This window comes from Syzygium oleosum, unplaced genomic scaffold (assembly GCF_021117445.2).
Source record: "Syzygium oleosum isolate NSW1041296 unplaced genomic scaffold, Sole_v2.1 Sole_v2.17, whole genome shotgun sequence".
In the NCBI taxonomy this organism is placed as follows: Eukaryota; Viridiplantae; Streptophyta; class Magnoliopsida; order Myrtales; family Myrtaceae; genus Syzygium; species Syzygium oleosum.
This window is the reverse complement of record NW_026607501.1, coordinates 8,554,880-8,580,937: the sequence shown is the minus strand read 5'-3', so window position 1 is coordinate 8,580,937 and position 26,058 is coordinate 8,554,880. Positions and strand designations below refer to the sequence as shown.

The 26,058-nt window shown below is 41.5% G+C and overlaps 5 protein-coding genes across 6 annotated transcripts; 2 read left to right on the top strand and 3 right to left on the bottom strand.

Annotated features, from left to right (window-relative positions):
* The first annotated feature begins 2,329 nt into the window (after nt 1–2,329).
* LOC115678892 (cytochrome P450 94B3-like) lies at nt 2,330–4,323 on the top strand. The gene has a single exon (XM_030602375.2). The coding sequence runs from the start codon at nt 2,450–2,452 to the stop codon at nt 3,971–3,973; it is 1,524 nt and encodes a 507-aa protein (XP_030458235.2). The 5' UTR covers nt 2,330–2,449; the 3' UTR covers nt 3,974–4,323.
* Nucleotides 4,324–6,877: 2,554 nt separating this feature from the next.
* On the bottom strand, nt 6,878–9,666 carry LOC115678893 (probable ubiquitin-like-specific protease 2A). Of its 2 annotated transcripts, XM_030602376.2 has the most exons (7): nt 9,501–9,666; nt 8,133–8,217; nt 7,883–8,050; nt 7,663–7,791; nt 7,460–7,547; nt 7,263–7,376; nt 6,878–7,181 (listed from the first exon to the last, which is right to left on the bottom strand). In XM_030602376.2, the coding sequence occupies exons 1-7, from the start codon at nt 9,559–9,561 to the stop codon at nt 7,113–7,115; spliced, it is 714 nt and encodes a 237-aa protein (XP_030458236.1). In that variant the 5' UTR covers nt 9,562–9,666; the 3' UTR covers nt 6,878–7,112. The 2 variants fall into 2 exon arrangements, with proteins under 2 accessions (XP_030458236.1, XP_056175120.1); XM_056319145.1 differs by lacking the exon at nt 8,133–8,217 and having other exon boundaries at nt 6,878–7,376; nt 9,501–9,634.
* A 464-nt stretch (nt 9,667–10,130) lies between these two features.
* On the top strand, nt 10,131–16,905 carry LOC115678832 (conserved oligomeric Golgi complex subunit 2). The gene is made up of 11 exons (XM_030602288.2): nt 10,131–10,919; nt 12,717–13,047; nt 13,584–13,745; nt 13,903–14,002; nt 14,105–14,311; nt 14,522–14,630; nt 14,804–15,004; nt 15,199–15,303; nt 16,130–16,255; nt 16,349–16,483; nt 16,565–16,905. Exons 1-11 carry the CDS (start codon nt 10,239–10,241, stop codon nt 16,676–16,678), a joined length of 2,271 nt encoding a protein of 756 aa, XP_030458148.1. The 5' UTR covers nt 10,131–10,238; the 3' UTR covers nt 16,679–16,905.
* Nucleotides 16,906–17,419: 514 nt separating this feature from the next.
* LOC115678833 (uncharacterized protein At3g27210-like) lies at nt 17,420–18,791 on the bottom strand. Its single transcript, XM_030602289.2, has 3 exons — nt 18,310–18,791; nt 17,962–18,042; nt 17,420–17,764 (listed from the first exon to the last, which is right to left on the bottom strand). The coding sequence occupies exons 1-3, from the start codon at nt 18,458–18,460 to the stop codon at nt 17,451–17,453; spliced, it is 546 nt and encodes a 181-aa protein (XP_030458149.2). The 5' UTR covers nt 18,461–18,791; the 3' UTR covers nt 17,420–17,450.
* Nucleotides 18,792–20,280: 1,489 nt separating this feature from the next.
* On the bottom strand, nt 20,281–24,981 carry LOC115678758 (putative calcium-binding protein CML19). Its single transcript, XM_030602189.2, has 2 exons — nt 24,481–24,981; nt 20,281–20,741 (listed from the first exon to the last, which is right to left on the bottom strand). The coding sequence occupies exons 1-2, from the start codon at nt 24,889–24,891 to the stop codon at nt 20,343–20,345; spliced, it is 810 nt and encodes a 269-aa protein (XP_030458049.1). The 5' UTR covers nt 24,892–24,981; the 3' UTR covers nt 20,281–20,342.
* Nucleotides 24,982–26,058: the final 1,077 nt, after the last annotated feature.

Below are 26,058 nucleotides of genomic sequence, written 5' to 3'. Positions count from 1 at the left end.
GATGACACGTGATAGTCGAAGAGTATACCGATTTTGGGTTTTACCCCTCCTTTATTCATAGGTTTATCAATTTGTGCTTTTTTGTATTAATCCAATTTAACGGAAGGTAAATTTCTCATAAGTATACCAGTTTTGGATTTTTGGTGGTCAAAATATTAATTTGAGACAAATCTGTCATAAATGTACCAGTTTGGGATTTTTCGTGATATTAATCATGTATTATATTATCTCTAGTAATATTTTCTGATAGAGAAATCTCTAATATCCATAAATATACTTAGTCAAATTCCCGCGCAAGAGGCTTTTATCTTATATGCATGATGGGAATGATTCCATAGAAATCATGGAGGTTGAAATGAATTGAGCTCTGAAACGGGAGGTCGTCAAAGAGGCGGAGGAGCAGACAAGATAGAGTTTCTCCCCCTCGGCGTTTACCAAGTGGACGCCGCCTTCAACGACGAAAAACTTTTCCAAAGCCGTACGTACACCCAGTCAAGACTTATCTTGATCGACGCACCTGCTCCTCCATAGGAATCGACATTTTTGGTTGTATCTATTTGTACTTTTGGCAACTATCTTAGTCCTTTCTCTCGGGGGGGAGTCGGCATGGTAATTATTATGGTGAATATTTGATTAATGAAAGTGTTATGTGACCGGTGATACCAAACGCTCTTGATTGTTTATCGACAAGTGATAAACTCGGTCGATAAGAGCTGAGTTTAGCAAATACAAGTATCGCTAATGAATTGAGTAGAACAGTTGACAACTTGAAAAGAACTAACAACTCGTCAGTAAAATCATTAATAATGGATATCACCGGTAATTAATAAAAGCTATCACCATTTGACGAGGTTATTGAGCCGAAGTAGCGGAGTCAATATTTTTGGATCCTTAACTTCGTGTAGATAAGCATTGCTGAATAATAGCAGATTGCGGAGTAACTTCTTGTAACTACGTATAGGATTAGGAAGTTGCTTATTTACTTACCCACATTGTATTCTTTGTGAAAGACCCCAAATCAATTATAGAACTCAATACTCTTATACAAATTTATCTTATCTTTACTTTCTTGCAATTTACATCGTTGTCAGCATTGTCCCTTGTGTTCATACTTTTAAATCCCTTGTCATTTATTTCCTCGTCACAAATTAGTAAAAAGGACCCATCTTAAGGTTCGTTGATTCATATCGATCATCCATACTCTTAAAGGAATTTTATCTTTTCGCTGAAACTGTGACCAACTGAGATTTGACATCGGGACTTGTCATTTGTGTTCATCCAGCTCATCTCACCGAACACATAAATTGATACCACATGCATGTGATGGTATATATGTCCTCACATTTCACACAATCTCAATGTTTTAAACCTCTTGTATTGTGTAGTTATAATCCTCCTTTCATGTCAATGCATGTAAAAAATGAGAACAAACGGGGAGCATGATTGCATGCCTCGTCTTTTCTTGTTTGTCCAATTGCAATTTGCAAAGTTGTTTTTGGCCCCCATGTTTTCCTCTTTTTCTCGGGGCAAGCGCTGTGGCTTGGGACGTGCTCACCCGCCGCAAAACATGTCTCGAAATCAAATTCATCTTTCTTGCAATTCCGCATGCTGTCCCCGTCCTTTTTGAAGCTCGAGAGCCATGCGAACTCTTTTCATTCTCCCTTTCTTCCTTTTGTTTGGGTATATCCCACATTTCTAATTTGATTTCGTCTTCTGAAAATCGATATCATGGGTGATCGATTTTCGGGCGATCCGATTCCCGTTCAGGAACTAAGAACCAAAGCAGAGGGGTCGGTTCTCAGTTTCTAGAATCGAAAACTGGACCAGTTCTTAGGTGGGCAACTACTATTATGTTTTGATTTATACTTGTCATCTTACTCAAGTGCATAAGTAAACGTAATCGCTTCAGTTTTGAAGGGCTTTTCTTTGTGAAATGGGAGAGCAATGGTCCGATTCGGGCGATTTGGATAGGCAGTTCCACACTTGAAATCGGGAACTTGATAGAAATTTACGGATTCCAATTTTATGAAATTGGGAATCGAACCGGTACCTTGAAAACTACCCAGAACCTACTGGTCCGGTCTCATCGATTCCTTTTTCTCACCTCTAGACGAGATATGTTGATCAAAGTCCTTTGATAGCGTGCCCCGCTTTCTCTACCAACGTCGGTCCATGTCTGCCCAAACATCGCCGTCGAATCATACCCTTCACCACGGTTTGACCCCCCAATAATCTCACCCCAATACTAACTACACGTTATCTGAATCAAGTATGACGACTTTCAACTCTTCTGTGTTTAGTCAAAGTCTCTCTCTCTCTCTTCTCCATTCAACTCTCTCTAAAAGACGTCCCTTCCTATATATACGTAAGCTCTTAGGTTCTTCCTCCCCCGAAGCTCACGCTACATATCAAACCATCATCCCTCAACATCCCGCACTGCAAACTCATCATGTCTGTTTTCCTGTTTGTAGGGTTTTCTGTTATCTTGTATGTCTTCCTCTCCCTCATCCACCAAAACATCAGCAAGAAAACACCATCTTGCCATGGCCCTCCTTCTCATCCCATCATAGGATGTCTCCTCTCTTTCTACCGGAACCGTTTCCGCCTCCTCGACTGGTACACAGACCTCCTGTCCCGATCCCCCACCCAGACCATCGTCATTAACCGGCTCGGTGCGTGCCGAACCGTTGTCACCGCCAACCCTAGCAACGTCGAGCACGTCCTCAAGGCCAACTTCCACAACTACCCAAAGGGCGTCCCCTTCACCAGCATCCTTGGCGACTTACTCGGCTGCGGCATCTTCAACGTCGACGGTTCTCTCTGGACCACCCAGCGCAAGCTCGCCAGCCATGAGTTCAGCACCAATTCGTTGAGGGACTTCATCGTGCAGAAGCTTGAAGCCGAAGTCGAGAACCGGCTCTTGCCACTTCTCCAAGGCTATGCCGATACTGATCGAACCCTCGATCTTCAAGACTTGCTCAGGAGGTTCGCTTTCGACACCGTGTGCCAAGTGTCTTTAGGCACTGACCCAGATTGTCTCGACCTCTCGTGCCCACTGCCTCCTCTGGTGACTGCCTTCGATGACGCGTCGAGGATATGCGCAATGAGGGCTGTCTCTCCAGTGTATCTGGTTTGGAAGATCAAGAGGGCGTTGAGCATCGGGTCCGAAAAGAAGCTTGCCGAAGCCGTCAAGCTCGTGCATGGGGATATACTCGATATAATCCGGAACAGGAAGAAGAAGCTGCTCCAAGATAACGATGATCAGCAGATAAAATATGACGGTGACCTCTTGTCGCGGTTTATTGCGGCCGGGCACAGTGAGGAGATGGTGCGGGACATGGTGATAAGCTTCGTGATGGCTGGAAGAGACACCACATCGGCGGCCATGACGTGGCTCTTCTGGTTGCTCGCCCAGAACTCGAATGCCGAGCAAGCGATCATGAGCGAAGTTGACTCGATTCTTGACCGGAGCAATAACAAGTGCTTGGACTTCGAAGCCTTGAAGGAGATGAGGTTCCTGAAGGCATGCCTTTGTGAATCGATGCGGCTTTACCCGCCGGTCGCGTGGGACTCAAAGCATGCCGCGGTCGATGACGTGTTGCCGGACGGGACCCCGGTGAGGAAGGGGGATAGAGTGACGTACTTACCGTACGGGATGGGGAGAATGGAGGAGCTGTGGGGGAAGGATCGGTACGAGTTCAAACCGGACCGGTGGCTGGTCGGACCGGGAATGGAAGGTAGTCCCGAGGGGGAGTTGAGGGCGGTGAGTCCATACAAGTACCCGGTTTTCCAGGCCGGTCCAAGGGTGTGCCTCGGGAAGGAGATGGCCTTCATCCAGATGAAGTACGTGGTGGCATCGATCTTGAGGAGGTTCGAGATCACACCGGTTCCGGAGAACCGGCCCGTCTTCCTTCCCCTGTTGACTGCCCATATGGCGGGGGGGCTGAAGGTTGCGGTCAAGAAGAGGAACTAATCGGAAGCTGCCAAGCTGTTGCAACGAAAGGAGCTGGAGAGTACATAAGATAGGGTCGGCGGCAGGGTGAATGCGCGTCGTTTTTGTAGCTTTAAAGCCTCAATCGATTCAGTAGATTGATGAAGTAGTGTTCATGTGGACAGAATGCCGTCTCCTATCATTGCCTCGGTACATGAATATCTACATAATAACACGGCCTGGTGGAGAATGGACCAAATGCACAGATAAATAAGTTAGTGGAGAATAAAAAGGGTTATTAGGTCCCGATGGATGACCTCTAGGAATCCAAAGCCATTCTTACATGTATCATTGTGTGAATACGATGATTTACTTGAGTGATTGATGTCAAATTGGGCACAAAGTAAGAATCGAATAGAAAACACCGACACGTCACCCCTTACGTCACGTTGTTGTTTGATCTCCGGTCCCGTGGATTGGGCAAATTTCATCTCTAGGATATCGTTTTCCTGTAGTTCGGCGTGTGAACGATGGAAGCCATGACCAAAAAAGTTGAGAGGGGAAATGATTTAATATGCAAAGCGCATGTGAAAATTATGCGCGAGTGTTACCAAAACGCGGCTGGCACATTTTTCACTCCCCCGGTCTCGACTCCACGAGTTCTTCGCTATTGCATATCTTCATAGGTTACTGATGCCAAGTAATATTCTCCATCCTTCAATCAAATTGTATTTGTCCAAGTCAACCAGAAAATACAGGAGAGCTCATTTAAAACGATCTTCACCCAAGTGATTCCCAGTACTCACGGGAATGTAAATCGCAAGAACTATTCATGAAGCTCCGTAGTCGCGGCAAATGTTGACGGATACTGATGCGGGATCATTAGAACTTAAATCTCCCAATGATTACATTGCCATCACAACTTGAGCTTCATCAATCAATCGAACCAAATTGTCAATCAGAAAAGCACATAGCAAATTCATTCTCAACATGGTCCAACAGGACCAGAGCACTCAAGATAGCATTTGTTGATGGTAGGTAGCTTAAATATATGGTTGAAAAGGCAATTAATGTGTTTCCAATGTTTAGCATACTCAGTTTATCTTTTTGTGTTATTAATGCTTTAGTGTGCTTAATTTGTCTTCCTACATTAATCAAAGAGTCTTTGATGCAAGGTAAAAATGTCAATAGTCTTTATTGCAAGTTTGAAAGAGTGTGAAGTCTTTGATGCAAGGCTAAAATGTCAAGAGTTTTTATTGCAAGTTTGAAAGAGTGTGAGCTAGTTTTCATTACCAGGTTGAAAAGTCTAAATGTAGAGTGTGCTAACATTTACCATGAGAGTCTTAGTACAATGGCTTAGTTTGGCTATTAATAAAAGATGGAATCTCATATGTAGGGGAGACTTGATTTGTCATACATTAGATATCTCTTGAAGTGAGCAATTTCCTTCAAATTTCGGTTCTTTATCCATTTGTACGGTGATGAGCCTTAAATTCTTTATCCTTGGCCAGTAACTTGTTCCTTTAGGCATTGGTGGTGAGCTTCATCTATCCTAACTTCATTTTCATTCATAATACACTCCATTTAGCCCCAATTTCGCAATTCCAGCAAGTACCCTTTTTAATAGAAAACAACAACACATTCCATCATATACATCCCAGCAAACATTTATCCATACACTATATCCTTTAGACACTAGGCCAGCAAGTTCCCATATAACCTTCAGAACTCTGGCTACTGAACCCAAAATCTCCTACTGGAAAATCTACAATCTAATAGCATGATGAAGTTAAGAGACAGACAGCAGTACAACATAGGAAACTATATAGAAATCGAATGTACCTGAGAGTTTGTTTCAGCATCAACAGTACTCAGTTCATGTCTACATTAGTGGTCCATATTCCCCATTAAAATGACAATAATACACAGCAGAGATGATTCACAGGAGACGAAAACAATGGCACTCTGAAAGCGGCATAAAACGGTATCCACAAATTAGAAGAGGAAATGTAAAGAACAGAAGGAATTTATACCAAATTACAGTGTGTAGGGAAATGAACCTCCATAGATGCCGAGATTTAGAATGATCATACATATGAAGCCCATGACAAGCCGTATGTAACTCAATATCTCGAATCAATCCCCTGTTCACCGATGAATCCGTCACTTCTTAAAGAGTTGAACTAGCAAGAACAAGACACTCATTTTTCTCTTTGATGAAGTGGTTGACAGGAGTTGGAAGCTCTAGGCAATTCTTGAAACTTCAACTATTCAGTTTATGAAAACTCGAGATTCAAGTAAAAATGGTTTCAAGTCCTCGTCCCTTTCTGCTGCCATTTCTCCTTAACCATTCCATGCCCACATCCGTGCATCTTCAAACATAGAACAGATAAGTCTTGCCAACAACTTGATCTTCTCTTCCTCAGTTTCTTTCAGGATAGGGATATCCCAGTCTCCTAAGTAACACCAATGATGATTCTTCCCATGGACGTCTGCTAACATCTGTATCTTCAAACTCTGACTTGCATCTAACTTTGAAATATAATTTGGGTGTATATCACCCTTGTAATTTATCATTACGGACATACTGCTCTTCCCTGAGAAGGAAGTTCTCCAAATCATGATTAGACAATGGCGCCTTAAGATGTTTCGATGCCTATTATTGCATAAGGCATAATGCCGCACTGCTTTTGCTGTGGTTTACAGCATAGACAGGCTAGATGGGACTACGTCATATATTTCCTCCTTATAAGTTACTATGTAAGAGGAGCTAATTTCAACAATGTATCATATAATGAATCTCAGATACAGGCAACATAAAGCATGAGATTCGGGAGCATTATTATTAAGTGTCCACTAGCATTCTAATTGTCACAATTTCAATCCACAATAATACACACGCAGGTGGTCCTGCATAGACAATAAATTTGACGTTGCAACAAAGAATTATCGGTCCGTCAAATCACGGTATTGCCAATCACTATCGTCCATAGAAATAAAGTCGGTGAGAACACATCCAGTAAGGCATGCCTGTAACTCATCCAACCACTATAATACTGTCAATTCAATCAAACAAAATCTAGACATTCTAGAAAAGAAATTGCCTAATACAAAAGTGCTACCTTCTTACATAATTCACTATTTTCAACCAATGTGGGCAAGTCTTCCGCATCCACAATATTCAGTTTTCTAATCTAAGTCTACTGCAAAAACTATCCAAGTCCTGAGGACAGAACCAGTCCTCTTTCATCTGCAGTTTAAAACAAAAACACAGTGAAAAAGTGGGTTGCTTACAGTACTTAATAATGGCCACAAAATTAAGAGAACCTACAAAGTAAGGGTAGCCATCATCTGTACTGAAATTCTTGGGAGCATTCTCAACAAATAGACTGGTGAAGTAAAGAACAAAACGGCCACAGTCCTCCCCATTTCTCTGTTGTGGTACCTAACTCATAGTTTACCAATCGATTAAAAGAGAAGAAATGGAAGAAAATGGATTAACCAAGCAACCTAAGAGCCAAATGTCACCTTAGGCACCAAGAGCGGAATCTGAGAAGTTGCTGGTTTCTTTTCCGGTCTCTCCTTGGCTTCAGCATTATAAATGTCCACTACAAACCTGAGTGAAATCCAGAAATTTAAGGTTGGCTTAAATCACATGCAGGAGCAGATCTTATACTAGAAGATGCTGAACTGTCACGGGGTTATACAAGGAAATGGCAAATAGAACATACTTTCTTATCTCAGGTTCCAGTCTCTTAGGGTTTGCCATGTGCAGTGAATCAAGCAATATCATGCATGGTGTTCTGGTCTTTGATTTTGTTTCACCAAAATGACATAAGATCAAGAGACTCCAATGACTCCTGGCAAGTAGACACAGACAGATTCGAAGCTTTGGTACACAGAGAAAATAAAATTCAGACATACAAAGCTCAGAAAAGAAAAATTACCAACCAACGAACAATAGGTACGACGACATATTTCTTGGAGAAGATGCACTCCTTCTTAATCCAGTTCAGCACTTTTTCCCTCAATGATTCTTTCATGTACAGGGCAAACCACAGGCTATCCAGAAAAGTGAACGAGGCCTTCTTATCTTCTGAAAGGTCCCGCCATATATTCCTTAACAACGAAAATCCAGGTCATAAACTTATAAAGGAGAAGCTAAGCCATTCCCCATGATAGTAGTGGATAGAGAACTCACCTGAAACAACGTTCAAATTTATTTGTGTCTAACGTATTCGGGTGCTTGGAAAAGGTAGCATTATTGTTTCGTCTCCTATTTGTCCCTTAGCATGAGAAAGAGAAAAGGAAACCAAAAAAGCAGTTAACAGAATTTAAATGTGGTAGAGTTTCTGGGTAACTTACCCCCTCTGTTTATCCACATTAGGACACCATCTTTAAAAATAACCCTATAAAACTACTGTGACTTTCAGAGCGTTCTAGCAAACAAGTCTGTCTCGAAATTACTCTGCTCCATCTTCGAATTGTTCGCCTTTTCTTGATTCTCAAATTTTAAGAAACACATGTAAGACCCATTACAATGTAATCGCCTCTTTGGTTCATTAAGAATGGACGATTGCTTTTGTCTGTCTTGAAATTTGAATAATCTATGCTAAACTAGGAGCCTTGGCATATGGTATACCAATAAGGCGTGAAGTCATAGAGACGACTTTCATTAAAATGCTCCAAAGAAAGTTCATCTAAAATGCATGATCATTGTGATCAGACTATGATCATGCATTTGACTACCCAAAAGTCTCACGCTAAAGCCTCGCACAGTAGGGTGTCCTCAAATATACTTTGCTAGAGCTATTTATGCACCATGAAAACAAACGTTAATAGTTACTATTCTTGCTTCTGATTGAGCTTTTCCACGGTGCTGCGACTAAAATCTTCCAGATGTAACTTCCTGCATGAACTGGAAAATCTATCAAGTCTTACCATCATACTCTCTCGTACTGAGGTACTACTAAAATTTGCGCAGCAACCTTCCTAAGTTTGTGCAGTAAGGTCCACGACATAAAAACGAAAGTACTGTCAAACAATTTGCTAGAAAAGCTTTGAGATCTCTGATGAACAATTTCCATCTTCACTAGCAAGACATCAGTAAAGAGCAAGAACCCATTCCGCTATAAGTGATCATTCATTCACCAATACATCTAAAGCAAGCACACAAAACTCGGGTCTTCTTTCAAAGCATTCACCGCGCAATCGGCAAACAGACGTCTCAAGCCACAACAACAAGATACCATACATCTTTTCGAGATCAACTAGTCCTTCCCGATATCCTTTTGGCCAAAAAAAAAAATGATCATTCACGTCTAATTCGCAAAAGGGTCAGCAACAGAGGCAACAAAATTCTAGCTTTTCGAGTCATCACCCTAGACAGGTCAAGACAGCATCTTTCTCGCAGGTTGCGCGAGAATTCCTTCCCCACGTTTCGTCGAACACAGTTCGTTTTGTTTTCCTTGGCTCCCTAGGAGAAGCGCGATCACAAAAAGACCCAGATGCAAACTAAGCTGGAAACCGCCGCCGTTCATCGTCACCAGAGAGTTTGGAAACAATTTACCTGCTGCGGCAGCACAGAAATCCTCCACATTCAGGATTTCACGCTGCTTTCGCTTCGGCATCCGCAGAGAGAGCAACGACACAGCTTGTTCGCACTTCAAGCAAATCGGTTGGGGGGCGAAGAAGATGCGGAGAGCTACTGCTCCCTGGAAGAACGGATCAAAGAAGTGGGGTGGGGGGGAAAATAACAAAGACGGTCCCTGAATTTTAATTTAATACGTAACGGGATTCCCGAACTTTTAATTTGTTCAATACGATCCCTAAAATTTAACTCGATGTGCTAACTTTCAGATATACTCAATTTATTTTTCAAATTATATAAAAAAATTCAATATAATCATTTCATTAATTCAACTTCATGAACTATATTGAATGTTCATAAGCCATATTGAACATTACTTTAAATTCAAGGACTATATCGTGCAATTTAAAAATTTATGGATCACATTACGCATTATGTTAAAATTCAGGGCCATTTGTGTCATTATCCTTAAGAACGTGGGCCATGTTTGTGGGCTCAAAGGAAACAAGCTCGGCCTAAATAGAGTGGGCTGGGCTCAGACCGGCCCAATATCATCTTACGCGGCGTCGTTTCTGGTGTCCGTCTTCTTCTTCGTCTTCTTCCTCCTCAGGCTTCGATTGCGTTTACAGTGTCGCAGATTCTCGCAGTTTTGCCGGCACTTGCTCCTCCCGCACGTCATCGCCGAATCCGAACGGTCGAGGGACCCGGCAACCGCCGATGGTAGAGTCCATCCCGTCGCCGCCGCCGGCGCCGCCGAGATCCGCCGCGGATCTGTTCTCCGACCCGCTCGACTCCCACCCCCTCTGGTTCCGGCCCTCCGCCTTCCTCTCCCGGGACTTCGACTCCGAGTCCTACATCGCCGAGCTCCGGACCTTCGTACCCTTCGACACCCTCAGGTCCGAGCTCCAGAGCCACCTGTCGTCCCTCAACCACGAGCTCGTCGACCTCATCAACCGCGACTACAACGATTTCGTCAACCTCAGCACCAAGCTCGTCGACGTGGATGCCGCCATTGTGCGGATGCGGGCTCCGCTGCTGGAGCTGAGGGACAAGATCGAAGGGTTCAGGGGCAGCGTGGAGGGATCGCTCGTGGCGCTGCGCAATGGCCTGAAGCAGCGGTCAGAGGCCGCATCCGCGAGGGAGGTGTTGGAGCTGTTGCTCGACACGTTCCACGTGGTGTCCAAGGTCGAGAAACTGATCAAGGAACTCCCGAGCGTGCCTGCAGATTGGTCGAATGGGGATGTGAATTCGGCTGAAAATGGCTCCCCCATCAGCAACGGACTGTCCTTGAATCATGCTGCTGAGAATGGAACGAATCTAAGAGAGACTCAGAGCATGCTTCTGGAAAGGATTGCCAGTGAGATGAATCGCCTTAAGTTCTACATAGCTCATGCACAGGTCTGTCTCTCTGTCTCTCTCTCGGCAAGATGAAGTCTTGAGAGGATTGGTCTCATTGCTTTAGAGTTATGGAAAGATGTGGCATTTTGGTTCAGATATCCGATGAATTTGGAATATTTGACTTCAATTTGGGGTTGCTGCACCCAATAAACCGTCCATCACATCTGCATGATCAAAATATTGAGTTCCGAGGGAAAAAAACTTTGACAACTGAATCAGGAAAGAGCATAATTTTGCAAAAATTCAAGATGCATCTAGCTGCATTGATACCTTGCAGCTGTAAGCTTGTGACTGCGATGCTATTAACGACGGGTACTAGCTTGCAGGACCTTGATCAGAGTTAGCTGCTGATCTAGTTTTTCAGGAATTGCTTTCTTCTGCAAGTTTATGCCCGCCTTCTTTCGAACATTGTGGCAGATCTCTAGCCTATTGAATCTCCTCTTAGTTCTGGAGTTAAGAAGAGGATGAAGCTGAATTGGCTGATTCCGCATGATGGAACTCTTTTAGTATGATTTACTCACTTTGTCATTACATGTGTGACACATGAATTTAGAAGACTGCTAACTCTGGCACTTGTGTTGATTGAACTTCTGGTTCTTATTATATTTGCATGTGGAAGTAAAATGAATAGAAGTGTGCATAGTGCACAAGGAATGTCTTTCTAGTCTTGTTCTCCCCAAATCTAGGAATGCAATTAGGTTTGAAGAGGTAGCTACTGCGCAATACCTGTTTCAGATTTGCTTCAACTATGACATAAATGCTGTCCAATTCAACTGCTTTGGCAGCTCTGATGTACGCTGGTTATTATCTTAATGTTGCAGTCTAAATTTCTTGCATTGTGATCAGGTCCATTCGTCCGTGCTCCATTTCTTAAAAAAAAAAAGTAGAATTAATAATTCAGCACTAAGCACTTAAAAATTGTGGCTAAGTTATGTGCACATCACGTATTTATATCACCACGGCATCGAAAGCTGATGCTTTAATTTTTCTTTCGCCTGCTTCTGTTAACCCTGTTATTTCATTTCTAGATGTTATGCTTCCACTTATTCCCGTGTGCTAATGTTATAGCAAGAAAGCAGAATTGCTTCACAATTGCACTTTAAGGGCAATTTTGCCCCTTTCTGACCAGAAAAAAGATAAACAGAACGGCTTTGAATTTCAATCGCAATAAGTATATCTTCTGAGAGCTAAGTTGTGTATAGTGTGGAAACCCCATGCCTTAATCACTTCTTGAAAAGAAGTCAAATGCTTCTCACTCAGCCCAGAAATTTTAAAAATTCTGCTCTAGCTACCACAAATTTAGCAATTATTGCTATCTAGTTTACTAACTTTAACACATCTAAAATCCTGCACTGTAGAGCTTGCCTGCTCCTTCCCTCCAGGTTTCCACAGTTCGATCAGACCAAAATTTAGTAGAGTGAGCTAAGTATGCTTCTTTTTTTTTTTTCACAATTGTTTCACTGTTATTTTCTAAATGCAGCCCTTGTTGCTGTACCTTTCTGACTCCAATAGATACCTCCAAAACGGAAAGCCCAGCACTATAGCTGCCTCCTATCTTTAAGTTTATATCCATAGTATGCATTAGTTCTTGTCCTTCTCTTTAAAGATTGCTTGTCACTGTAACAATACGGTGCGGCTTCCATGCAGAGATATGATTTGTATGATGGAGTCACCACTCCAAATTCTGTACATTTATTGCTTATCATTTTTCAACGACTGCTCTATGCTTTCTACTTGCTCCTTTTTCTTATGTAGGTATGCTTTCTACTCATTCTTGTTTCTTTAATGCCAGTACAGGACCTACCTTTTGTTGGTAACATGGAGAAGAGGATTCAGAATGCCAGCCGGCTGCTTGATGCAAGCTTGGCTCATTGTTTTGTAGATGGGTTGGAGCATCAAGATGCTAATGCAATTTACAATTGCCTACGTGCATATGCTGCTATTGATAACACAACTAGCGCTGAAGAAATTTTCCGGACCACTGTCGTGGATCCTATGATACAGAAAATTATTCCATATGGACAGTCCGGAATGGCGGCACCAGGAGATGCGCTTGAAAGTGATTACCAATCAATTAAGCAAAGTATAAGAGAAGATTGTAAATTTTTACTAGATATTGCTTCCACAGGTAGTCTGCCTTTGGTTTTTTATTGCTTGTTCTTCTCCTATCTGATCTTTTGTCTGATAATAGTTTTTTTTCTTGCTGGACCCATTGTGTCCTTGGTTTTACTTGGTCTTCTCCTATCTGATCTTCTGTCTTTGATTTTTCATTTTTTGTCTTCTCCTATCCGATCTTCTGTCTGATAACAGTTTGTTTTCTTGCTGGACCCATTGTCTCCTCGGTTTTCCTTTGGGTACCAAACCATATATTCTGTCTGTATGGTTGCTGCACCTAATTGTTTTATTAGATCACTCTGATTGAATGTAGATTTTGTGTATGCTTGTTGGAGTGGAGTGTATCTGCTTGTCAAAGGTCTCAAACATGGAGATAACCATTCTTCTAACACCATTAATCCACTTGTCCAGTGACCTCAATCCGTTACACAACACTAGCATTCTTTCTGTGTGAATTCAACCTCCCTTCTCAACTTATTTTGTGTCTATTCATCTGGATCCTATACAGTAAGTAGATTCTGATGAGTATTCTGTCGTTGCCATATGCAGAAAATTCTGGTTTGCATGTATTTGATTTCTTGGCTAATTCAATCCTTAAAGAGGTTCTGGTTGCTATTCAAAAGGCAAAGCCCGGTGCCTTTTCTCCAGGAAGACCCACAGAATTCTTAAAAAACTATAAATCGAGTCTCGAGTTTTTAGCTCATCTGGAAGGTAGGGCTTCCCTATTCCTTTCTTTTTAATTCATACTAGATGTTAGACTTTAAAATACTTATTAAATCTTGAATTGATCTACTAAGCATCTTAATTACTCTGAGTAGACAGCAACTAGATTGCTCATTATTGTTGTAACATCCAATTGTCATGCAAGGCTACTGTCCATCCAGATCTGCTGTTGCTAAATTTCGTGGAGAAGCAGTCTATCTAGAGTTCATGAAGCAATGGAATATTGGGGTTTATTTTTCGTTAAGGTACTTAGCACAAGCTTCACATCTTTCTTCCTTTACCAATGTTCGGAGAACGACTTTTGACATTTCTAAAATGGGACGTCATCGCTAATACTATTACCCCAGATTTCAGGAGATAGCGGGGGCATTAGATTCAGCACTTACGACAACTAGTCTTGTCCCACTTCAGAATTTAAGTCCTGATGAAGGAAGTTTGACGTTGAAGCAAAGTGTTACACTTTTGGATAGCCTAAAAGCCTGCTGGAGAGATGATGTTCTCATTCTTTCCTGCTCTGACAAGTTTATGCGTTTGTCTTTGCAGCTTATTTCCAGGTCAGAAGTTAACTCTTTGATTCTAGTACCATGTCAATCCATATAAACTAAAGATCTATATATATTATAGAGTCAAGTCCTTTTGGAAAATATTAAGTTTATCGTGAATTATTTTTTCATCTGATCAAGGAGAATTGTACTTGCGCATTGCATGAGTTGATTAGTTTGTTCAATGCATCTCTTTATTCACTGCATAGATTTGCATAACAGGTATTCTAATTGGTTGTCGTCTGGACTCGCCGCTCGCAAGATGGGTGCCACGGGGCCCCATCCCGGATGTGAGTGGGCTATCACTGCTTTGCCAGATGACTTAATCTATGTATGCTTCTTTTCTTCATCCATTAAAACTTGTCATTCATTCAATTCAGATTTACTCTGTGAGTTGATAATCAAGGAGTAAATGTCCATTATTTCAAAGAACCTTCAATGTCATAGCTTATTTGGTGCAGTTCCTACTTGCTTTTAAGGATTATTTTATTTTTAAATTTTCAGGTTATTCATGATGTACGTCTTCTTGCAAGAGAAGTCTGTGGTGATTACCTGGGGCTTGTGCTTCGGCTTCTCTCTTCATGCTCTGCCGAAGTTCGTGATTCTGTGAAAGACAGCATTTTGCAGGGAGGAAAATCGTTGAATGACATTGTACCTTCAATCATCAATGCAATCGTGGAAGCTCTGGTTGAGAAGTCTGTTGAGGTGCCTTGTCTTATTTTCGTTATTAGGAGTACTTGAATCTGCTTTTTCTTTCTTTCATGTTGAAGTCATCCTGTCCTGACAAACTAGATGATACATGGGGATTTGACTTGTAGCGATTTGTCATGTAGTATTGTCTAATCAAATGCGATTAGTGGATCTTCAACTGGTTTATAGAAATTTATGAAAATGTATAGGATTTAAGGCAGCTGAAGGGAATAACGGCGACTTACAGGATGACAAATAAACCTCTTCCTGTGAGGCATTCACCATATGTAGCAGGTGTGTTGCGTCCCCTGAAGGTATGCGCTCCCTTATTATGTCTTCTACTCTGTTCTTCTTTTTTCAGCATTTGATGTCCCAGATGTATCTGTCTTGCCTCAAGTGTAGCGGAACTTTCTAGCTGTTTTGATAACAAATCCAGGACAAAAAGAATCATTAGATCTTACAGGTATAGACTGATGAACGACCCACGATTTAAGTCATGTTTAGATGAAAGAGATTGGTGTCCTCTCTTCTTGGACCTCTTATTTGGACTCAAGTGGTGTCTAGGACCAAATAGTCTCCACTATGGAATCAATTTTCGCTACATTCACATTATGTTATTTGATGCTGTTCACATCAGCAAAGTATACTTGCTTTCCTGTGCTAAATGTGTCAAATACAGGGTTTAGACATGAAAAGTAATCTGTGTCGGGAAAGAAAATATCATGTCTGTGTGAGGAGTGGGGGATCAAGTTTTAGATTCATACATGCTCTTTTTTCTCTTTAATTTTGTGAAGCCATGCCTAAAATTGAAAAGGGATGGAGAAAAGGAGAAAAATAAAGAACAAAGACCGAGATCCATTGCATATCTGAGCTAATGGTTTCTCAATAAGCAGCAATTTTTTGCATGCTTGTTGAACGGCTGATGTCATATGTATTTTTTCGAATATGAGTAGTTCCAGAGTAATTTCCATCGTCCACTAATTATAATGAAGCATAGAAGATGCACACTAGCATGGGTTAATGATTTCCTCATGGGAGAATAATATTTTTTGTTTTTGTATTTCTATTTTGATGTTTGGCTCTATGCATAAACGAGACAATTTTCTTCTGATGTTTTGTGGTGAACCACTTATATTGCAGACTTTTCTGGACGGAGAGCGGGCAAATGCATACTTGACTACAGATGTTAGGAATGAACTGCTACTGAGTGCTGCCACCGAGGTTACTGGCCGCTACGATGAATTGGCCTCTGACCTTGTTAATGTGGTAAGTACTTTGAGCTGATTTTTTCCCCTGAAATGTCCAATTTCACATGCTTGTTTTTCGAAGTAGAGATCAATCTTCTGTTTGTCAATATAGGCTAGGAAAACAGAATCTTCGCTTCAAAGAATACGTCAGGGTGCACAGAGACGAGCTGGAGCAAGCTCGGATGTGTCGGAACAAAATGTGTCTGACACGGATAAGATCTGTATGCAATTATTCCTTGACATTCAGGTTTGTCTCTTTCTATCTAAAGTTGATGTTTGTGAGTTACACATAGCAAATTATGATTACTGCCAAGGTTTTCTTGAGCAGGAGTATGGGCGCAACCTTTCGGTGCTTGGTGTTGAAGCAGCTGATATTCCGGCATATCGTTCCTTATGGCAATGTGTTGCTCCTCCTGACAGGCAAAATGTGATCAAATTCTAAATTATGGAGGCATTTGATTTTTGGGTGCAAGGTTGGATTATATTGTGTAAAATAAGTTGCCTTTTGTCACTTAATTGAGGGCCGGTTTTCGACGATCTTTACTCGAGGGACTAAATACTTTCACGAGGGGAACAGTTTTGCACACTGGATGTTTCATTCCTTTGTATACAATGAAGATCATTTAAAATCTTTGTAGTAGAAACCGTCGGCATTTGTGTTCGAGAATAGATGAAAATGGCATCTCTTGCGGTGGAATCCATCGGAACGCCTTTCTTTGTCTCGGAAACCTTTAAAGAAAAACTTCTCATATGATTTACGGACCCGACTGGTTTTTGTATGACCTAGCACTTTTGGACGTGTACAAATGCAAGTTTTATGTATTGAGGATTGCCAGTATTCCCTTCTGTCAACTCAAAAGGCTTATAAATTTACAAGAAAGATTCCAATCAACTCACAAAAAGCTGTTGTAGGAGGACGACACTCTGTCCACAAATTAGAGGAGATCAAGCAGGACATACTAAACAAACTCGTTTTCGATCTCTCATCAATTCAAAAGAGTCTGAACTCCCAATAATGATGCAGGACGCGTCAAATGTGGGAGCCCGTGACTCGTACATCTTCTGATGGCCCACGGGGGAACATCTGAGCTCTCTCCTCCAACTCCAAGCATCATCGACTTTCAGCTCTCAAGGTCATGTCACTCCTACTCGTCAATGCCGTGTCGCCTAGGACGGGTTAAAATTTGGTATCTGTCAGCCCTTGGAGTTTGCATTTAAGTACCTTTTGGCTTTGGCATTGACTTGCCGTGGGTTATGCGTTGATTGTGAGGGTGGCTGTCATGATCAAGTAGTCCAGCCTGACTGGTCCAAAATCTGTCTTGAAAGAACTGAACCAGCTGTATCTCCTTCTTGTGCTTGGGGTTGGGGAGGACATTGCCGTGATCGTGGGGCTCTTTCTTCTCCGTAAACGACGGAGATTCATGCTTGAAAAAGCTGCTTCTGCTCACAGACAGTGTTCTGGTCGCAGGTGGGAAACCAGAGAAGCTTCTCCGATGAATCGGACTGCTCGCACCAGATGGAACGAAATCTGTAGGTGAAAAGTGTTCCTTTTTCATGCTGATAATAAAAACACGCAGGGACAACACATGGACGGTATGGAAGGCTTAGCCAACGAATCGAGATGCCTCGTATGACATAAAATTTTTGCAGGAGCAATCTCCAACATTCAAAGACAGCAACTAAATCAATCTCATGATCATACTAAAATAGATAACTCGGTAGTACCTCCGTTGACGCTGAAGAAGTCATCCTCGGAGCTGCTTTCCTGCCACGCTTGTGCGTCGAAAAACATCTCGTCTTTACTACCTGCAGCAATTGGAAAGCAGCATGCCTTGAATGGACCCAGTTGCAAGTCTGACGGTACATTTATTTATGGAATCATCTTAGTATCTCATAAAACAGAAGGCATATATCTGTCCTAGCTATGCATCGCGACATGATTCATGACAGCAAAACTATTTTCGAAGCTGGCAGCATCTGGCATGCCTGTCCAAGGGGGCTACTTCTGTAAGAATCTCTAATTCGATTGATATGAATAGTTAGTAATTCCCAACTACTTCGTATGAGCCGAACCTGTAGTCGTCCATGACGATGTGATGGAATGCTGAGAAGCCAATTTGCTTTGGGCAACAAAAGCCCCATCCAGCTGAGAAGGAGACTGAATCAGGCGTCTCTCCGCCACTCTCCCATTAGCATCGTCATCTATTGAAACACAGGCACCCATGGGCGACGAGAATTCCTCGAGCCCTCTTAACTCGATCTGCCTCGACCGCAAGAAATAAAGAGATGGGAGCACACGACAGAGTGGAGCTGGAATCAGGTGGGCAGAAAGCTTGGAAAACTGGCTCAGAATCTGGGTGCTCCATTGACATACCTGCACATCTCCATCACGGTCCTACCTAGGCTGGCATCTTATTATATAATTCTTGCTGCTTCTTCTTCTTCTTCTTCTTAAAAAAACAGGGAGTTGTCTCGTCATCTTTGTCGTTTAATCGGCGACTCTGTGGATGAAGGGACAAGCGGTCACATTGTTAAACACGAAAGCCAGAGCATAATCAAGAATTAAAATATGCCGGCTTGTGGGCTAAAAACAAGCTGGTCGGTTGCTTACACAAGAAAACATAGATCAGAACGCGTGCACTTGGGACTAACATAAGACACAGATAGAATGTCACATTACTCAGTCATTCATCTAAGGAGATGGTTCCTGTTCCGTGGCTGCACAAAAAACCTATTAAACCTTCTCAGAGGGATTAACCCCATTAATAAATATGCAAGTTCATGTTCCACCAACTCAACCTGTCCTCCCTCTTATCAGCAGTCGAGCAGATAACGTCACTGCACGGATGTAACGGATGAGAACCGTGGCTTGCACGTTTTCAGACCGAGACAATCTCCACAGCTTAGAAGAAATCTGTCATATAGACTCGGCCCCCTTTGACCGAGCCGATCATATATCAAGAAACATCGCGATTCATGCAAAATGTGGGATCCTCACGCTATGTCGGACACAGGGAACACGAGTTCTCGCGCGCATACATATCCTACTCTCTGATTGGTTTTGTTTGTCCACCGCATTATTCATAGAATTGAGTATGAGACTGAACATATTCTTGTTTCCAAAAGTAGAGAGCATCAAATTTGAGTCCGCGTCAAAAAGGACCACTCTATGCATTTTCAAATGTTGGTAGCTTGAACACATTGGTAAGCTCCACAAAGATATGTTGGTAAATTATGACACAATTTGCTAGTTTTGAAATAATCAAATAAAAGTTGACGACAAGTGACTCCAATAATATTTGCTATGCTAAAATCAATTGGTACCTTCACAGGAAAAATGTTGATAAATCACTAAAAATAAGGTTGGTTATTTTGAATAGAAGTTAGTATTTTTTATCGCGCAGGTAAGGTACAAAAATAAATGTCGGTAGCTTATTAAACCAATTGGTAAGTTGTTGAAGTACAAATAAATGTTTACATTTCTCAAAAAATGTTAATAACTCAGTTACAGATTGGACTAAACAAGACATCGCTCTAGATAAGATCGCTCGAGATGATTTGTAACTGCTCCCGATACCATAGCGACGGTTATCCCTTAGTCGGTGAATACTCTTTGACTCGGTACGTAATTTATGTGCATGCTGCAAGTCAACCGATCGTCGCCACATATTATGTATTTCAGTTAAATTCTGCCTTTTGGAAACTCTTGATAGATAAGTTTATCAGGCACTTCATGGATGGGTCATGTATTGTCAAGGCCTAGTTTCGGCTACTCAGTTTTTTCACGTTTGGGTCCAAACTTCGAGTCCGATGCCACTAATAGGTCACTTGAATTTGTGAATGTTTCCAACTTTGTCCTACATTTCAAATGATATTTAAAAACAAAGTCCACGAGACAATCCAAGATGGGAATCCAGTCCTTAAACCTGATAAAAACAGTTTTCTGCCGAGTTCTCAAATTAGTTGTTCAGATGGTGGGCAGTTGGCAAATAGTCTGAACTGAAGTGTTGGAGAAACTCATTCAAGTGAAGTAACAAGAACATCTGACTAAGAACGAATGGTCCATATGAAATCAAACAGTATTTCCATCGTATGTACAATGAAATCTACATCATCATAACCTTAAATTCATCGAAGCTGACCATGCCATCTCCATCGAGATCGAAGTGACCTATCATGGCCTCGCACTCATCCGCGGTCTTGGATTGCCCGAGCCTTGAGAGCATCCTCTTGAGGCTCTTCGGCGTGATGAACCCGCACCCGTCCGTCACGTACATCCCGAACGCCTCTCTCAAGTCTCCCATCTTCTCTTCCTCGCCCCCACCTTCCATGAACCCGACGAAGTCCTCCAAGCACAGGAGGCCGTCGCCATCCGAGTCCAGCGACTCGACCATGACCTCCGCTTCCTTCAGGAGCAGCTCTCCGCCCGTCAAGCCCATGTGCTGCCTCAGCTCCGAAGGCGAAAGCTTGCCGTCTCCATCCTCGTCAAACCATCGGAACACAAGCTCGTATCGTTCCGCGAGTCTTGCCATGTTGTTATGGGCACCGAAAAGCAAGAGCACTTACTTAGCTGTAGCTACGAAAGACAGAAATTACAGGAGAGAGGTGGGAAGGAAGAGATGGGTTTTGCATGATCAAAGTATGGAGTTTATATACGTAGTGTGAGCACCGCGTGAGGCAATTAGGAGAGAGGAACCAAGACAGAGCGTAGAAGTTACCCTGAGTTTTCCTTCGAACAAGGCTTCCTGGTCAACTGACTAGACTTACCCAAAGCCAAATGTGATTGTGCGTGTTTCTGTTGGTTTTACGTGTGGATCACTTCGTTTCTGACGTCTTTATATAAAGGAGAAAAAAAAGAGAAAGGTTCAATATAATTAAGTGAATATCTTTAGTTGGATGGAGTAGTTGATGAATCAATTTCTAGTTGTTTATCCTTTTTTTTTTTTACTTTTTCGATGTCGAAAGTTGGAAATTTCAATCGTGTATGTAAATCTACATAGATATTATTGCTATAGAGCACTCGTGATGAGATAGTCTCTTATGCTTCCGTATCATCTAATAAGTAGAGAAGGAGAGGGTGCATTTATCTCCACTTTATTTAAGTGGCAGAACGTGGGGGTTTAATGTGAGTTTACTTTTATACTAGGTCAAATAGTATATATGGATTGTGTTAATTCTATCTCGAGGAGAAAAACAAACATTTGCAATCACTTTCAACTTTACTTTGTACAAAATAAAATGCAATGACTACATATTGCGAACTATATCATAGTTAGTTATGAAAAATACATATTTCACGTCGGATAAGTAATATGGTGTGGAGCAGTTAATATATCATAGTTGGCTCATAACTCATTGTCTTAAACTTTTGAGTGCAGGTGGATCTAACTGGATATATTGACGGGCTTGGCCTTATGCTCCCTTTTGGCGATCTCAACAAATGATATCAGAGCCGATCAATCTCACACGTGAGAGGGAGATTGTTGCAAGTGTGAGTTATGTTAGAAAAATCTCTCATCGGATAAGTAATGTGGTGTGGACTAGTTAATATATCATAGTTGGCCCATAATTCATTAGAGGTGGGTCTAATTGGATATGTTAACGGGTTCGAACTTGAGCTCGCTCTTAGCGATCTCTCCCCAAATGAAGATATTGGACTTTTGCTATGTGCTCCCAATACAGTCTAACATAAATTGGATTGTGTGCAAAATCTTAGTTAAATAGGAACTAAGGTCTGTCTTTGTTTCTTGTTGGTATTTACACCTCGATCATCTGTTCAAATATTTTCATCCCTTCAAATCCTTTGCTCATATCCATTTCTTTACTAATCCTACGGTGGGTTTATTTTCAAAAGATCTAGCACTTCTGTCCACTTGTGAAGCTTCCTCTCCAGAATTGTTTTCTCATAATCTTGATGCACGTACTTCTGGCAATACCACTTCGGCAACTTCTAACATGTCTACCCCATCCGTGGGTTCTCCATATCAAACATTCCATAATCCTCTCTCTGTCATTCCATCAAAGCAAGTCAACCTACTCTTACACTTGCTGGTTACCATTGTTACTCTACCATTGCTTCCGTTCAAGAACCTTCCACATATAGAAAAAGCTAGTACCAATCATCTTTGGCAGCAAACAATGGCAGATGAGTTGTAGGGTTTAGATAAATCTCATATATGGGATTTGATTGATTTACCTCCTAGTTAGTTTGCTGTAAGTTGTTAATGGGTATATAAAATAAAACAAGGGAAAATGGTTCTATGGACGGCCATAAAGCTTAGCTAGTAGCGAAAGACTTGACTTGAAATACAAAATTGACTCTGAAGAGACTTTTGCTCATGTTGCATATCTTATTTATGTTTGCAGTTTTCATGTTGTTGTCGTTATTAAGTGCTAGTTTTTGTTCCAGATGGATGTTAAAAATGCATTCCTAATGGCAATCTCACTATGGATGTTTATATGGTGCCTCCTCTTCAATACATTATCCTTCTAACAAAGTGTATTGATTATGTTGAGCATTACATGCGCTCAAACAAGTTCCTCGTGCATGGTATTCCAAGTTTAGCTCAACAATGGCATCCCTTGGTTAAACCAGTCCCTATGACCATGCTCTTTTTATTCTTCTGACATCTCGCGAGTCTATTGTGCTCCTCTTATATGTGGGCGATAAGGCTATTACTGGCGATGATCGTACTGGCATTTCAAAACTTCAGCACTATCTCAATCAACAATTTGAAATGAAATATCTTTGGCGACTCAGCTACTTTCTAGGCTTAAAGGTGACTTTAGATTTTTCTGATTATTATCTTTCTCGAGCCAAATGTACCACTAATCATCTTTCTCAAGAAGGACTCACTCACAGCATGGTCCCTATAACTTCAATTGAGAACAATGTCAAATTTGATGCCAATGATGGGACTCCTTTTTCGAATCCAACACACTATCAACAACTAGCCGGCAGTCTTGTATATCTCACTGCTACTCGACTTGACATTGCTTATGATGTTCATATTGAGTCAGTACATGACCATGCCCATGATCTCATTTTGCTACAGTCCTTCGAAGTTTTTCACTACATCAAGGGAACATTTTTTTCATGGCCGTCACTTTTTTGTTCATTTTACCTTGGAGTTGCTAACATATCCTGATGCTGATCAAGATGGTGACCCTCAAGATCGTAGCTCCACTACAAACTCTTTTTTTTTTGTTGGTAATTCACTTATCTCATGGCTTAGCAAGAAAAACACCACCATGGCTCGTTGTAGTACAGAAATAGAATATTGAGCTCTTGTCGATACGATATCAGAGTTCTTACGGTTGCGATGGCTACTGGATAACATGGGAGTGCGTCATAATAGCGGAACAATCATTCATTGGGACAGCTAAATTTTTATCCATATAGTACATGATGATGTTTTTTATTAATACACATACACATTAAAATCGACTGTCATTTTATCTAATACCACGTTTTTCGTGGCACTACTCGATTGTATCCACTACATCCATTGATCATACCGCCAATATCTTTACCAAAACGCATTCACTCTTGGGTTTTCTGGATCTTTTCTACAAACTATAGTTTGCTTCCGTTAAGTCACCTTAAGTTTGAGGGGGTGCTAGAGATATATTAGGATTACTATTGTAATTAAGTCGAATTGCAATCTCTCCATATATACGGGGGCCTTGTACTCTTCATTTTTCTCTCTTTCATCATCTCAACTTGGTATCAGAGCTCAAGTTTTGCCTAGTTCACGTGTGCGTCCATCCCCTAAGTCAAATTTCACATGCCACTCCTAACTCAGTTTGCACGTGAGATGGACTGTCGAAATATCTCGTATTGTTAGACACTGAGGTTTATATGCTCTTTATACATATGGTCTCTCTTTAGCTATTAGTTTAGACTTATGGGTTGGATTTTATAACTCAAGTTATCCTAAATTTCAAATGTTAATTTAAAACAAAATCCTGCTCGACGAGTACATTTTGCACCGGTAATTGACTAACGGTCGGACAAGACAATCCAAGGTGGGAACCCACTCCCTAAACCTGATAAAACAGCTCTTGACGAGATGTCAAATTAGTTGTTCAGATAATGGGCAGGTGGCAAATTGTCTGAACTGAACTGTAGGAGAAACTCATTGAAATGAAGCAAGAAGAAAAACTCTGTAAGAACGAATGGTCCATATGAGAGCAAACACTAATTCAATCTTATGTACAATGAAATCTCTACATCATCATAACCTTAAATTCATCGAAGCTGATCACACCATCTCCATCGAGATCGAAATGACCTATCATGGCCTCGCACTCATCCACGCTCTTGGATTGCCCCAGCCTAGAGAGCATCCTCTTGAGGCTCTTCGGCGTGATGAACCCGCACCCGTCCGTCACATACATCCCGAAAGCCTCTCGCAAGTCGCCCATCTTATCTTCCTCGCCCCCGCCTTCCATGAACCCGATGAAGTCCTCCAAGCACAGGAGGCCGTCACCATCCGAGTCCAGCGACTCGACCGCGACCTCCGCTTCTTTCAGGAGAAGCTCTCCGCCTGTCAACCCCACGCGTTTTCTCAGCTCCGAAGGCGAAAGCTTACCATCTCCATCCTCGTCGAAGCATCGGAACACATGCTCGTATTGTTCAGCTAGCCTCACCATGTTATGACGTACACCGAAAAGCGAGAGTACGTAGCTAAAACTAAGAAAGACAGAGAAATTACAGAAAAGAGATACGAAGGAAGAGATGGGTTTGCATGATCGAGTATGGAGTATATATGCAAAGTATGTGTACCGCGTGAGGCATCGAAGAGAGAGCAACGGGGATAGAGCGTAGAAGTTGCTCTGAGATTTCCCTTAAAAACAAGTCAAGAGAGAGAGAAGAAGAAGGAAAGACTAGATTACTGCGCGGGACGCAAGTTTGACAAGGCGGCGACGGGGTATATCATTTGGCAGCAAAACACGTACCAGGCTTGGAATTTCAACCCTCGACGTGTGGATTGTTTGTTTGTTTCCACTTTGATTTAAGCGAAACTTCCTCGCGGGGTCCGCACAACACGTGTGGGAGGAAAATATTTGATTGGATGCGAACAGTCAGATGAGATCAACTTACTTTCTATTCTTCCCTCTGTACCATTAGAGTTGTTTATTCCTTCTTTTTTTGACGTCGAAAATGGGAAATTTCTATCCCCTTTGGAAATCCAAATAAATACATCATTACGGAGTAGTCATACCGACAAACTCTTTTCTTTTTTTTTGGCTGTTTTCACTTATAATATGGTGATACAGAACTTTAAAATCCCGTAATATGCTCCTTAAAAATCGAGATTTATATAGTAATAATTATGAATTCAGACATCAATCATATTTTATATCTAACTGTTCTCTTACGTTTGTCCTCTAACATATCTACTTCGTCTTTGAAGTACCAAAACCTGTTGACTATACTATAGGAAAGTACATATAGTAATATGATAACTCTCGCGTTTGACAAGGTCAGATTTTACTTGGATTGTGTTAATTCTATCTTAAGGGGAGAAAACATTTGCAACCACTCTCAACTTGCGCCATCCAAAAGGAAACGCATCAAATACATATTGCGGACTAAAATATGATAAATGACTATGAAAAACATATTTCACTCCGGCTAACATACGCAAAACGCGCGGGCGAAGACACCTAATGTATCTTGAATTCGATTGTGTACAAAATCTCAATTGGAGAGGAAGTAAGACCTGCCTTTGCTTCTTGTTAGTATTTACACCTCGGTGTAACTTAATCCCATATTGTCTTCAATTACCTTAAGAATGCATTATCGTCATCTGATGT

Excerpts from the sequence above, each read along its gene's own strand:
- LOC115678892 (XM_030602375.2), top strand. The coding sequence starts at position 2,450 with ATGTCTGTTTTCCTGTTTGTAGGGTTTTCTGTTATCTTGTATGTCTTC.
- LOC115678893 (XM_030602376.2), bottom strand. The coding sequence starts at position 9,561 with ATGCCGAAGCGAAAGCAGCGTGAAATCCTGAATGTGGAGGATTTCTGT. Across the intron at positions 8,218-9,500 it reads TTTCTGTGCTGCCGCAGCAG|GGACAAATAGGAGACGAAAC; the intron begins GTAAATTGTTTC and ends TCTCATGCTAAG. Across the intron at positions 7,792-7,882 it reads GTCGTACCTATTGTTCGTTG|GAGTCATTGGAGTCTCTTGA; the intron begins GTTGGTAATTTT and ends TCTACTTGCCAG.
- LOC115678832 (XM_030602288.2), top strand. The coding sequence starts at position 10,239 with ATGGTAGAGTCCATCCCGTCGCCGCCGCCGGCGCCGCCGAGATCCGCC. Across the intron at positions 14,631-14,803 it reads TGCCAGATGACTTAATCTAT|GTTATTCATGATGTACGTCT; the intron begins GTATGCTTCTTT and ends TTAAATTTTCAG. Across the intron at positions 15,304-16,129 it reads GTGTGTTGCGTCCCCTGAAG|ACTTTTCTGGACGGAGAGCG; the intron begins GTATGCGCTCCC and ends CTTATATTGCAG.
- LOC115678833 (XM_030602289.2), bottom strand. The coding sequence starts at position 18,460 with ATGGGTGCCTGTGTTTCAATAGATGACGATGCTAATGGGAGAGTGGCG. Across the intron at positions 18,043-18,309 it reads ATCGTCATGGACGACTACAG|GTAGTAAAGACGAGATGTTT; the intron begins GTTCGGCTCATA and ends CAATTGCTGCAG. Across the intron at positions 17,765-17,961 it reads CTTCTTCAGCGTCAACGGAG|ATTTCGTTCCATCTGGTGCG; the intron begins GTACTACCGAGT and ends TTTCACCTACAG.
- LOC115678758 (XM_030602189.2), bottom strand. The coding sequence starts at position 24,891 with ATGGTGAGGCTAGCTGAACAATACGAGCATGTGTTCCGATGCTTCGAC. Across the intron at positions 20,742-24,480 it reads TCAGCTTCGATGAATTTAAG|CTTGTGTTCCGATGGTTTGA; the intron begins GTTATGATGATG and ends GAACGATACGAG.